The sequence below is a fragment of the Trichosurus vulpecula genome, chromosome 1 (genome assembly GCF_011100635.1).
Source record: "Trichosurus vulpecula isolate mTriVul1 chromosome 1, mTriVul1.pri, whole genome shotgun sequence".
Classification (NCBI taxonomy): domain Eukaryota; kingdom Metazoa; phylum Chordata; class Mammalia; order Diprotodontia; family Phalangeridae; genus Trichosurus; species Trichosurus vulpecula.
The window spans coordinates 282,678,560-282,692,477 of record NC_050573.1 but is presented as its reverse complement, the minus strand read 5'-3'; the positions used below and the strand labels follow the sequence as shown (position 1 = coordinate 282,692,477).

At 34.6% G+C, this 13,918-nt stretch overlaps 1 protein-coding gene across 1 annotated transcript in view; it reads left to right on the top strand.

The window, feature by feature from the left end:
• Nucleotides 1–13,603, top strand: part of VCPIP1 (valosin containing protein interacting protein 1) — a 37,755-nt gene extending 24,152 nt beyond the window's left edge. The window contains exon 3 of the mRNA XM_036741972.1: nucleotides 7,931–13,603. Within this exon, the coding sequence (XP_036597867.1) occupies nucleotides 7,931–8,799 (869 nt within the window). The 3' untranslated portion in view covers nucleotides 8,800–13,603. The remainder of the gene's footprint in view (nucleotides 1–7,930) is intronic.
• Nucleotides 13,604–13,918: the final 315 nt, after the last annotated feature.

Below are 13,918 nucleotides of genomic sequence, written 5' to 3'. Positions count from 1 at the left end.
CAGTCCCAGTGAGGAAGTTCACAGGACTAGACCCTTTCCCCCTTATCCCCAGGAACCTAACTGAAATGTGCCTCTCTGCAACTTCTACTCATTGCTCTTTTTAAAAAAATTAATATTTTATTTGTTCCCCAATTTAAAAACAATTTTAACATTCTTTTTTCAAATTTTGAGTTCCAAATTCCCTCCTTCCTCTTCCCGCCTCATTGAGAAGGTAAACAGTTTGACATAGGTTCTACATGTGCACTCATGTAAAACATTTCCATGTAAGTCATTTTGTGAAAGAAAATAGACAAAATAACCCAAGAAAAATAAAGTTATGCTTTGATTTGCATTCAGACTCCATCAGTTATTTCTCTGGAGGTGGATAGCATTTTTCATCATAAGTCCTTCAGAATTGTCTTAGATCATTGTATTGCTGAGATTAGCTAAGTTATTTACAGTGGATCATGATACCACATTGCTGTTACTGTGTTCAGTGTTCTCCTAGTTATGTTCATTTCACTTTGCATCAGTTCATGTAAGTCTTTTCAGGTTTTTCTGAGAGCATCCTGCTATTTATTTCTTACAATATTACAATTTTTTACAATAGTATTCCTTCATAATCATATACCACAGCTTGTTCAGCCATTCCCCAATTGATGGGCATCCTCTCAATTTCCAATTCTTTGCCACAACAAAAAGAGCTGCTATAAATAGTTTTCTACATATAGGTCCTTTTCCTTTTTGTTTTTTATCTCTTTGGGATACAGACTTTGTAGTAGTATTGATTGGTCAAAGGGTATGCATATTTTATAGCCCTTTGGACATAGTTCCAGGTCCCTCTCCAGAATCTACCCATTGCTATTAAGTCTGAGCTTTGAGACCAGTTTACGCCCCTCTTCCACCTGAAGGAGCTTCAGATACTTGAACACAATTGTTCAAACTGTGCTTCTTTAGGCTAAATCTCTCTAGTTCCTGCAGCAGATTCTTTTATGTTATTGTCTGGTACCTTTTCCATCCTAGTCACCATTTCCTAGATATGTTCCAGTTTGTCACTGACCTCCCTAAAACATGGCACATAGAACTGAACACAGTACTCTAGATGTTGTCTGACTAGGGATATTATAGCAGGGCTCTGCTTCTCAGTGAAGTCCAAAATGGGGTTGGCTTTTTTTTTTTGGTTTGTCATGTCATATTGTTGACTTGTATTGCATTTGAAGTCCATTAAGTTTGCTGGAGCTTATACACAGCTCTGTTGTCAGCCACTTCCATATTCCTGTGTAGTTTATCACATTTCAACACCCTTTGTTTTTAGCTTAACAAGGTCTTTTTGGATTTTGATTCTGCTCTTCAGTTTTTTAACCATCGCTTCAGTTTTGTTATCTTTAATTTAATAAACATGTAATTTATGCCTTTATCCAAATCACTGATAAAAATGTTGACTAGATTCCCTGTTGTACTCCACTAGAGACATTTCTCCAGTTTGCTAGTTAAAGCTCCTTCATTCAACCTGTTTAAATCTACATGACTTTGCTATCATTTGGCCCAGTTCTCTATCTTACAAAGAGAGGACAAACATGAGAGAATTTGTTAGATGCTTGCTAAAATCTACATATACAACATATATAGCATTTCTCTGATCCACTGATTTAGTAACCCTGTCAAAAAAAGAAATTAGGTTGGTTGGGTATTACCTCTTCTCGATTAATTTATATTGGGTCTTAGTGATTACTGCTTCTACTTCTAAATGCTTACTAACCGTTTTTAAATAAATTCTTTAATTTCCTGCAGGAATCAGTCAAGCCCACTCATCTGTAGTTTGAAAAATTCATCTCCTCCTTTTAAAAAATTTGTCATTTGCCTGTCTTCAGTTCTGGAACTCTTTTCCCATTTTTCATGATTCAAAGATCACCAACAGCAGCTTAACTATCAGAGCTACAGTTCAATCGGACTATTCTGTTTTTGAAAGATATTTATTTGGGATGTGTGTGGTATATCTGTATTTAAACAGAAATATGTTTATTTAGGCCTAGTTATTTTTAAAAATTTTACCATTTTAATTCAATATTTTGGTTTTCAACATTGATATCCACAAGATTTTGAGTTACAAATTTTCTCCCCATTTCTACCCTCCCCCCCATTCCAAGATGGTCCCCAGAGGACTGACTGGAACTTCTGTCACTGCACTCCCACCCCCATCCCCTTTCCCCTTACTTTCTTGTAGGGCAGGATAGATTTCTGTGCCCCATTCCCTATATATCTTGTTTCCCAGCTGCATGCAAAAAAAACCCAAACAAATTTTTTTTTTTGAGCATCTGCTTTTAAGACTTTGAGTTCCAAATACTCTGCGCTCTTCCCTTCCCACCCACCCTGCCTAGGAAGGCAAGCAATTCAACATAGATCACACCTGTATCATTATGTAAAACACTTTCACAATGCTCCTGTGGTGAAAGGCTAACTGTATTTCTTTCCATCCTATCCTATCCCCCTTTATTCAGTTTTCTCCCTTGACCCTGTCCCTTTTCAAAAGTGTTTGCTTTTGATTACCTCCTCCCCCATCTGCCCTCCCTTCTATCATCCCCCCCTTTTTTTTAAATCCCCTTCCCCTTACTTTCCTGTGGAGTAAGATACCCATTTGAGTGTGTGTTATTCCCTCCTCAGGTTGAATCCGATGAGAGTAAGATTCACTCATTCCCCCTCACCTACACCCTCTTCCCTTCCAACAGAACTACTTTTTCTTGCCACTTTTATGTGAGATAATTTACCCCATTCTATCTCTCTCTTTCTCCCTCTCTCAATATATTTCTCTCTCACCCCTTAAATTTATTTTATTTTTTTAGATAGTATCCCTTCATATTCAACTCACCCTGTGCCCTCTGTCTGTATTCCCTTCAACTACCCTAATACTGAGAAAGGTCTCATGAATTACACACATCATCTTTCCATGTAGGAATGTAAACATAACAGTTCAACTTTAGTAAGTCCCTTATGATTTCTCTTTCTTGTTTATCTTTTCATTCTTGTCTTGATTCTTGTATTTGAAAGTCAAATTTTCTATTCAGCTCTGGTCTTTTAATTGAGAAAGCTTGAAAGTCCTCTATTTTATTGAAAGTCCATATTTTGCCTTGGAGCATGATACTCAGTTTTGCTGGGTAGGTAATTATTCGTTTTAATCCTAGCTCCTTTGACTTCCAGAATATCATATTCCATAGGCCTAGTTATTTGAGCTCAGTTGAGGTCAACTAAATACTATTTCCATCTTTTTACCTTCTAGTTAACCCTTTCTGTTCTAGTCTGCTCCCTGATGATTGTTTTTCTTGATAGAAAAAAGTAGAAGTAAAATAAGAGCCTATTGCTATGTCTTATCAGTCTCCTCTGAATAGCAGTCCCATCCTTTCATTGATATCACTCTAATCTTCAACATGCCTTTTTTGTTATTCTTAAGCTTCAGCTTCTTCTGAGGTTTAGATCTCCAGACACGCTATTGTCATTTTCAGTTATTGCCTTTGCTTCCATGTTCTCTTATTGTCCTTTAAAAATCTAAATACATTAGTGAATTCCTTGGGTATTAATATTGGTCTCTCCATATGGCTCTTACTTCATTGAAGTTGTTATTAGAATAGCATTCTTTGGACATCCAATCTTTTTTATGCCAACTTTCTCTTAGGAATTTTAGGTTCTGGGATCTTATTCATCTGAACCCTTTGAAGTTGACTGTACTGAAATCTCAGGTATGTTTCAGATTGTGCCTGGTTTCCCCCTCCTTATCTGATATGAACTTTCTAGGATGGAGTAGTCTTTTCCTCCTAAAGTTCCTTTCGTTTCTACTTTGGCAGTCAGTTTCTCCTTATTAATCGGAATCCATTCCCGAATAGAAGTTCCTGTTATACACTTTCTCGACCTTTTGAAGAATACAATGATTGTAAGGCAAGTCAAGAATTAATCAGGTGCTCTACTATTAGAAAAGGGAGTGTAGCAGAAGATGTTTGGAGAGTTGAAGTACCCTAGCTCTACTCTTTCATGCCTCCATGCCATGATGTGATCAGTTTCCTGGACTCATCCATTTTTTTTTTTGTTTGTTTAGATGATCCCACCATAATAACACTTATTTCTCCTTCCATTGATCCTCATCCAAATGATCCCTATCATGTTTCCCCTCTCTTGTTTGTGGATTTTCTCATGAATATATCTTGATATCTGATGCAATTATTCTACCACTTCCTTTTGCATAAGACATACTCTGTCATAGTCATATTCTAGTCACATACTATCAACCTCGTAAGATCAAATTTACCTTGTGTTAACATGGTTTGCTTTATTATTAGCCTAGATATTTAATACTGTAAGATTTATTCCTGCCCCTCTTTTTGGATAAGCTTGTGTTATACCTGCTATTCTGTATTATCTGGCTTACCGGATTTTTATGAATTATCTCTTTCCCTCCTCATCATTTTCAATTTGAATTCTTTTTGGTTAGTTTCTCATGTCTACAGGCAATTTTTAAAATATATGTATTTTAAAAAAAAGATTTTCACTCTCCTAAAAGGAGGAATAAGAGGGAAAAAATTAAGTAAAACAGATCAATTCTTAGACAAAAAAACTCATGTTATATTCACTATTTTTTACACCTGTGGACCAGAACCTCTACAAAGGTTGGCAGGGGGATATGTCTTCTCATATCTCTTTGTTGGGGACAAGCTTGGTTTTTATAATTTCACAATATTCAGTGTTGTTTTGTAGTTCTTCTCATCTGCATTGCTGCAGTTGTATAAAGTTGGGGGTTTTTGGCTCTGCGTATTTCATTTTTTATAAGTTCATGTCTTTCCATACCTTTTTGTATTCACCATGTTTGCTTTTCTTACCGCACAGTGATACTCCATTACATTCATTTGCCACAGTTTGTTTAATTTATGGACATCTACATTGCTTCCAGTACTTTGCTACCACTAAAAAGTACTGCTTGTTCACATATGGAGGCTTTCTCCATGTGACCTTCTTAGAACATATGCCTTATAGTGAAGTCATTGGGTCAAAGGGTATGAACCTTTTTGTCTTTTTATTTACAATTTCCACATTACTTTCCAGAATGAATAGATTTCCAGCTCCATCAGCAATGCATTGGTGTTTCTGTCTAGAGGCAGTAGGTGGCAAAGTGGGTCTGGAATCATGAAGACCTGAGTTCAGATGTGACCTCAGACACTAGCTATGTGTCCTATGTTATTTTGTCTCTTTGCCTTTGGTAACACTCTCCTGTATAATTAAACTGCTTTTCCTTTCTCTTTCTGCTTTTTTTGAATTCTTGCCCATTTTAAAAAGTCCAATTCAGATGTCATTTCCACCCATTCCTTGCTTATTTTTCTCTTGGTAACATCCTTTTCTCTCTTAAACTTATCTAAACTTGTTTCTTCCAGGACCTACCCAAGGGTCCTATACCTACTAAGTGCTTAGTGTACTAAGTATAGTAACCTTGACAGAAAAGAAAAGGTTAGTTCGTCATGGTATTTTTATGAAGGTATGTTGGCCTCTTAGGAATCACCTCTTTCTCTAAGTGATTACCAAACAATGAACCATTCTAGAACAATTATAGAATCTTGCCCGGGATAGATGTCATGTTCATTGGCCAACAGTTTGATAGGGTCATAGAGCTGGAAGGGACTTCTGAGGCTGTCTGTTCCAACTCTCTCATTTTACAGATGAGGAAATGGGGTTAAAGGACTTGCTCAGGGTCACCTAAGTATAGGGGTGTGGGATTGAATCCATGGTCCTCTGACACTAGACCTAGTTCTCACACTTGAGATGATATTTAGCCATCTTACATATTACAACACATTTTTTGTTTCTGTTGTTGTGATTCAGGAAAGATTACTAACCCGTAAGTGATTTCATTACCCTGGTTTGTACTTTCACTGGACCAGGAAATCTTATACTCATTAATGGTAATTAGATACTTTTATTATTTCCTTATGTTTTTTGAATTCTAATTCCTTATTTTCCCACTTTTGTAATTTCCAATCTGAAGATCAGTCTCCTTTGTAGAAAAAGAAGCAGCAAAATAGGAATTCATTAGTTCTTCCTTCTTTCTTATCTTTGTACATAACAAAGTATAAAGTCTCTTTCATATTCATCTTGACCCAGTATAGATAAAGAGAACCTTTTTTGTTATTGCCATCTTGAGTACTTAACTGGCTTCCTGGAAAAATGTAGCCTTTAAAGGATCTGGCCCATCTTTAATATTTATCATTATGCCTTTTTTCATGCTTTATGCTGTCCTTCAAAAGTCTGAGTACCTTTGATGAAATCTCTGTTTAATCACATTGTTCTCTTTAGACATCTTTTCTTTGTCATCAGAATTCTGAAGAATTGCTTCATCAGTCAACAAACATCTATTATGTGCTTACTCTGTGCTAGACGCTGTAAGTCTAAATATAGAAAAAGGTCCCTGCTTCTAAGGCGTACTTACAGGCTAATGCAGAAATATCATGTAAGTAAATAGGTGCCACATACATGATGTAACCATAAAGCAGAAGGCTCAGGTGGCTTGGGAGTGGAGGTGAGAATCAGAGAGGTCTCTTGTAGAAGATGCCAGTTGAGCTGAGTCATGAAAGAAGTCAGGGATGTCAAGAGGCAGAGGTTAGAAAAGAGAACATCCAGGTGTGGGGGCCAGTACAAAGTCATAGAGATGCGAAATGCAGTGTTTGCAAGGAACAGCAAGTAAGCTGGGAGTGCAGGACCAGAGTGTGTGTGGAGCAAAGTAGAGTTTTGTTCTTGGGAGTCTTCCATCCCTTTTTGAGTCATCTTACCTTTTTAGAGTCTTGTACCTTATTCTGTTAATGAACTTTGACATTTAATTCTTTTTAAATTTAAAACAATTTAAAATTTTTAAAAATGTTATTTATTAGTTTCAATTAACAAAAATTTCTGTTCCCAGTTGGGAGGAAAATCCTTATAACAAGTATACATTAAAAAGCCAAACAGATTTTAATTAGGCTATGGCCATTGTTTATCTCTTAGGAACTTTATGTTCTGTCTCTAAGTACTCTGTTATGAGCTTTATCATCCATTTCTTCTATCTTGTGTTGTGACAGGGCCTCCCTATATATTATCTCATTTTTTTCCCTGTCTTTTGATCTTCAGTCAAATGTTTTCTCTTCATCTCCCTCTCCAATGCCAAGCTCCCATGAGGTTTTCACAAATTAGATATTTTCATGATATACGTTACCCTGTTTCCCAAACTATTCCTTTTGAATATAACTATACCATTTTCATTGTTATAGTTCATCTTACCAAAACTGTGATATAATGTAATCCACATATTGGCATATTGAATCTGAGCATTGTTTTTCCCTGTCTTTCCTATTGTTTTGCGTGTGGACTACAGAACACCTCCTGCTATGCTTCCTGATTTATGCCTTTTTAATTAAAAGTCCTTATAATCAGACCATCTCTAGGCAAATACAATGTTTCTGGCTTTTTTGGGGCATAAGTCTGGTCAAGAATCCATCATTCTAATAGGCCAGAAGACCAGTTCTCATTCTCCATTATGGTATTATGAGGCATTTGTCCATCAAATATATTAGATGTGTTTGTAAAAATTGTAGAATTTGAATTTTAGAAAACTGAATCACATTTCCCTTGAATTATAATATATTTTTTGAGTTGCTGCTTCTTCATTTTAAATTGTTCTTTAGTTAATATTTTCTCCCAACGATTATTTTTCTTTTGTAGTTTTCTCCTTTTCTGTCAAGTAGGTAAAGACTTATGAACAAATGCTTTAAGTTCATTTTCTATGCTTTCTCAACTACTAGGTGTGGAAAAGCTTCATAAAGCTGCTGACCACTCATTGAGTTAATGTAGTTAAGCTTCACTGTATTTCAGAGGTAACAATGCTTTTTCAATAATTTTTTAAATAAGAATTGAAGAAATTAAATTTCTGACTTTTTTCCCTTCACAGGTATGACTGATGGCAAGCATTGCACTTTCCCACATCTTCCTGGTAAAACGTTTGTCTACAATGCTTCAGAAGATAGATTGGAATTGTGTGTGGATGCTGCAGGGCACTTCCCCGTTGGTCCTAATGTTGAAGATTTAGTGAAAGAGGCTGTAAGTCAGGTTCGAGCAGAGACTACTTCAAGAAGTCGAGAATCGAGTCCCTCACATGGTATCTTGAAATTAGGTAGTGGTGGAGTAGTGAAAAAGAAATCAGAACAACTCCATAATGTAACTGCCTTCCAAGGAAAAGGGCATTCCCTTGGGACTGCATCCAGTAGCCCCCATCTTGATCAGAGAGCTAGAGAAGGTCCAGTTGTCAGAAAACATAGTACAGGGACAGATTTTGCTGCTAGTTCCGCAAAACCAGATCCTTCTGTATTCACAGCACCTTCTAGTAATAGTGAGCTTATTCGGATAGCTCCCGGAGTAGTAACAATGAGAGACAGCAGGCAGCTGGATCCTAATTTGATTGAAGCCCAGCGGAAAAAGTTGCAGGAAATGGTTTCATCTATCCAGGCTTCAATGGACAGGCACTTGCGGGATCAGAACACAGAGCAGTCACCAACTGATTTTCCTCAAAGGAAAGAAGTTGTAAGTTCATCTGCAAAATCTGGGAGTTTTCAGGCTGGTTTACCTGAATCTTTTCCCGTAACTGGTGGTACTGAGCATTTCAATGCGGAAACAACTAGTGGAAGTGTGACAAGTGCAGTGGGAACAACATTTGCCACAAGATCAAAAGCACAAAAAGGAAGTTCTGTGGAAGAACCTGAAGAGATGGATAGTCAAGATGCTGACATGACTAATGCAACTGAGCCAATGGATCATTCTTGATTAGTGAGGGGCTAATAAGGGCAGAATGTTTATTGTGAATATGTAATGTTGTTGGCTGGACCACATACATGATTAGTCATTTAAAAGAAAAAATCTTGTATGTATACTTCAAAGATTATATCTTGTTATTCAGTGCATGATAGCAAGTGTGTGATTGGCAATAGCTTTTAATATACTCCTGCCCAGGCTGGCTCTGAATTACCTGTAAATTAGTTATTAGAAGATGCACTGAGAATGAGTTTCTGCTGTAGATGTGGGTAATTGAAAGTTCTTTGTAATTTTAATTCCATGAGAGTCTTAATTCTTCAAACATGTGAAAGTTCTCTTGCTAAAAGTATTTAAGATTATTGGAAAAAGCTAGAACTGGGCAAAAACTAATTTGTTGAAGTTAATGTTATTCCAAATAACTATCCCAGACATTTATTATAGTGTAAAAATACATTTATGTAAATCTGAGAACAACCAGAACTGTATACTGAAATTCATAATGCAGTATATTACACACTTTATTTGAACCTGACATTTCCTTAGATTTAAATACATTCATAGAGCTACGTATTCTTGATTAAAATAACTTGGAAATAGAGTGTAATGATACACAGTTTTTGCCAGTTGAGCAAGGTTAAAACAAAAAAAAAAAGCTGTCCTAGAATGATAAAGTGAATTTGATTCTGTTATGTTACTGTCTGAATTAACACAGCCGGTAGAGTGCTCTGTTAGTAAGCGGTAGCATGTTAATGTTGTTTCCTAAATCCTAAGCAAGGCAAATGCCACCTAATTTTTTAATCTCACAGAAAAGTTGGTTAGAGAGTGTTGTGGTAGGAAGTACAATAGATAATGGTAGATATAGTTACATGATCTCCAATTTTCCAAGTTTGTCAGTCACAGAGAACTTATCAAATGAGAATTATTCTTTATTAATGAGTTGCTTTGTTCTAAAATTTTGATCAATGGTATTTAACTTGTATATGCTAAGTGTCTTTGTTGAAATTTCTTGCAAACAAAATGTTATGTTTTCTTTTTTTTTTTTTGGTGCCCATAGGATCATTATTCATTGGCTTCACTTGAATTTGTGGTGCAAATTTTGCTGCATCATACCCTGAGCAACTTGGCATTCACTTAGTGTATTCATGAAATCTTAGTGCCAGCTTCCTTGAGAAGCAGCTGTTGTGCTTATTCCATAAGACAAAGAATGTTTATCCTCACATTGGTATTGCACTATTTTACCTCTTATCCTGCAGATCTGTATTCTGTAATGTGCATTTTATTTTACTATCTTCCTCTGTTCACTGAAATTAAGTTGAATTTGCATGGATGGAAAGACAAAATGTATGTCAATAGTCTCTTCTCTAGAGCATTGAAGGCCTGCCTTTTTCTGTTCGCACATGTAAAACAGGTCCATGAAAATTATATTTTAATTTGGAAAATATCCGCAGTTCATCTTATCAGATATTTAAAAATCTTTTTTTGTCATAAGGAATTTAGGCACTTTAATTAATGTTTCTCGGTTTTAAAAAAAGGTTCTCTTTGTGAAAGCACATCATTTGAAGTCACTTAATTTTGGAGAATCTCAACACTTTAAACTGAGTGAGGCATGTTTGGGTTAATTTATCAAGTTTTTTTTTTTTAATTTGGAAACTTTTAGGTTTTTTGGTTTCTAAATTTTACTTAGAAGAATTTGTCTTTCTTCAGATCAGAGAGTAGGTTGAAGGAAATTTATAACTGATTATTTTATAGTGTATACTATTTTTGCCTAAAGTGTGAAATATAACCACCAAATAACATTTCACATTTGGCTAGAACTCATGTATAAATCTACAGCCTACAGTATCTAACCACAATAATTATTTTGGCTTTCTTGGTCACTAAAATGTACATTTCCCCTTCTTTTACCACAGGGAAACTATCTAACGTGGTAATTCCTTGCTTCCAGGTAAATCACAGACTCACCTTTTCTTTAACACAAAAATATTTTCTTTACTTGTGACTTTGTATGTTGGGTTGATGACTTCCAGATCCTATTTGAGTATAGAGTAAAACAAAACACAAAGTTAACCTCTCATATTAAATTTTCATGCTTATCTAATGTGAATCAGAATGTACATGCCAAAGCAGGAATTTGGTTATAACCTCAGATATTTTATTAATTTCTGTTGCTACAGCATGGCTGCTTACATTACACTGATGTATGGACATTAGATTGGTAGTTTGGGCTCTCTTGTGTTTAAAGAATAAAAAGCTTGGCTCTGAAGTGATCAGATTCCTAGAAATGATTTTACCTCAACTGAGGTTTCAGATGGTGTAGGTACTGCCTGTTAGAGACAAGCAAAATGAGAGATCTTCACTAAGTCTCACAGCAGGGGTTTGTTACATTTTGTCTCATTCTGTTTAATTATAGCCATCTTTTTTCTTTTACATGTACAATAATCAAATAGGTTGCTGTAGAACTAAATATTGTTATCTTAGTCCTGCCCTTTGTGATAGCATGGTAATCACTGTAAATGATCACCAGACTTTTACTTTGTGAGCTGGAAAGTCTTGGCAGTAGTCATTGCATTTTTATTTCCTCTTAGAAGTTACGCCATAACTTTAGGTTAAGTTTTCAAACTGAGCTTTATTTTATAGTTTTTAGTCTGGTTGAACATTTTAAATTAATTTCTACATACTTTTCCCTTCAATTATCTTTCATACAGGTAAACTTATCATGTTAGTTGTTAATGGTCCAAGTTCAGGTATATCTAAAAACAACCAGAATATTAGTAATGTGTATGGGGAAACCAGTTGAAATTTTAAAACTCATAACAATACCATGTAGGAAAATATGTATTATTAACTATGAATTATGAACTACAAAGAGATGATACATTCAAGAATAAGTTTAAAAGTCTCAAATTTATTGCTTTTCCCATCACTATGCTTACAATATTCCTTGGGAAGCTGCTATGTAGCCAAGAAGTTTAGCAGCTGCTGCTGGCTATGGAAGATATGAAGATAACTTCTTGCTTTGTAGCAATATTGGGGTTGGTTGGTTGGTTTTTTTCCCTCCAATCAAGCTTACTGCTTATCATTGAGATATGACTGTGAAAAACAGCTGTGGTTCTTAGACTTTCTGGCAATTTTGAAAGTAACCAATTTGAGGAGAGGTGAGCAGTAGTTTTGTGCAAGGGTTTTTACCTCAGGGAATATCATTTGCCAGAGTTTCACATACCAGTCAGTATTGAAATTTGTTGAGGATCACTGATATATCGTTAGCTACAAAATGGAAAAATTTATAATACTATTATTTTACATGGTTAACTACTAATTATAAGCTGCTAGCTAACATTTTCCTATGAATTAACACTTAGGAATGTCTGAATGTTTAGGCATGACATTAATATGCCACTTGTCTTATTAATCACACAAGAATTTGACATTATATTAACTTGAACTTTTTATGCAATCATAAAATCTTTATTTTTCCAGTCATTATATCATTTTGTTTTTAAAGCCATTCAAGAATACTTCAATTTGGCTCATTGTTAAAATACTGCAGAGAATAATTTGAGATTAAAAAAAATTCTCATAGACTCAATTTACATTTCAGCTATATTTTCCCCCCATCAAACAACTGTACCTTGGGCTAAATTCTACCCATTTTACAACTGAATTTTAGATGGCCTTTTAAAGTTGAGTAACAAAATAGATATTCTTAACAAGATTAGTAGTTCCTGATTTGCAAGAGGATCATTAGATCAGTTTTACAAAATTATCTTGTCCTAATGTCCATCATTACTAATTTTATAAGAAATGTATTATTTTGAGGACTAGACGACCCAGAACTGTCTATTTTAAAAAATCATAATATTTAAATGTATGCTTAGTAAATAAAATAACAGAGTACTAACAACATGAGATCTGCCAGGTAACTTAGCAAGTTCTGCCATTTTTGACAATACATAGAAATGCTAAATGTTTTAATTCATGTTAGTATTATTAAATCGTGGGAGTTTTAGCTTTGTTCCAAAACAGCAGGAATCATATAAAATGTGAATTACTGAAGAAAATGCCATTACTTGTATATTTGACATTTAAAAATTTTAATTATGGAATCTATATGCTTTTATATTACAATATTAACATGATTATTGTCATGTAAAAGAAAAAGAAAACTAGTTGAACTTTTTAGTTGATGTTATTTTTTCCTTGTCAATATCAACTACTTAGTATTTTACATTTTAAGATCTTGCATCCTTTCTAAAATGCAGAATCCCATTTCTGAGCCTTTATGCCTGTGGTAGAGCAATAAAAGACTGAAAAAGTTACTAGTATTTTCAGGTTTATTTGACTTTGAGGATTATTGCCAAGAACTAATGAGTGCACTTTTTGGAGGAAAATGTTATTTAAAATACATATAAATAAGAAGTAATAGTGTATATATTTAGAAGACAGCAAGTGCTTTAAGTGTTGACTAAAAGAAATTAGCATAGAAGTTATACCATCCCTACAGCACTGATTGTTATCTAGCACGTTTTGATTTGTTTTGTGATTGCTGTATTAATTACATTTGGGTTTTTAAAATCTGTAATGTAATGATAGTGTATTATAACAGTATATAGTGTACCATATTACACTTCACTGTACAGTATTTGGAGTTTTCTTTGGTTGCTATATTAAAATTATAAGTTGAAACATGCTGCTTTTTTCCCCAACTTCTCCACATATCAGAAATTTTGGTAATCATTTTTAGTAAGTTTCCTTGGAATTATGCTTTAATATGTTGTAGATGAAAAAATTTGAATAATCTGAAATAATTGTAACTGCATCAGAGGTTGTTTTATTTTTTTTTGTAAGTTAGGTATTATAGAGACAAGTATCTAAAACATTTTCTCTCTAAATGCAGATTTAGTTGTTGAATTTAAAAAACCCAATTTTTAAATCAGGAGCAAAGAAGGTTTAGAAATGTTAGCTATAAAGTACTGGTAATACTGGCTCTGAAATACCACACAAAAACAAAGACAACATGCTATAAAGCAGTCAATTCTTAACCATTTTTGTGTCATGGACTCCTTTGGTATTGTGATGAAGCCTTTAGATCTCATCTCAGAATAGTGTTTTTAAATGCACAAAATGAATAGGA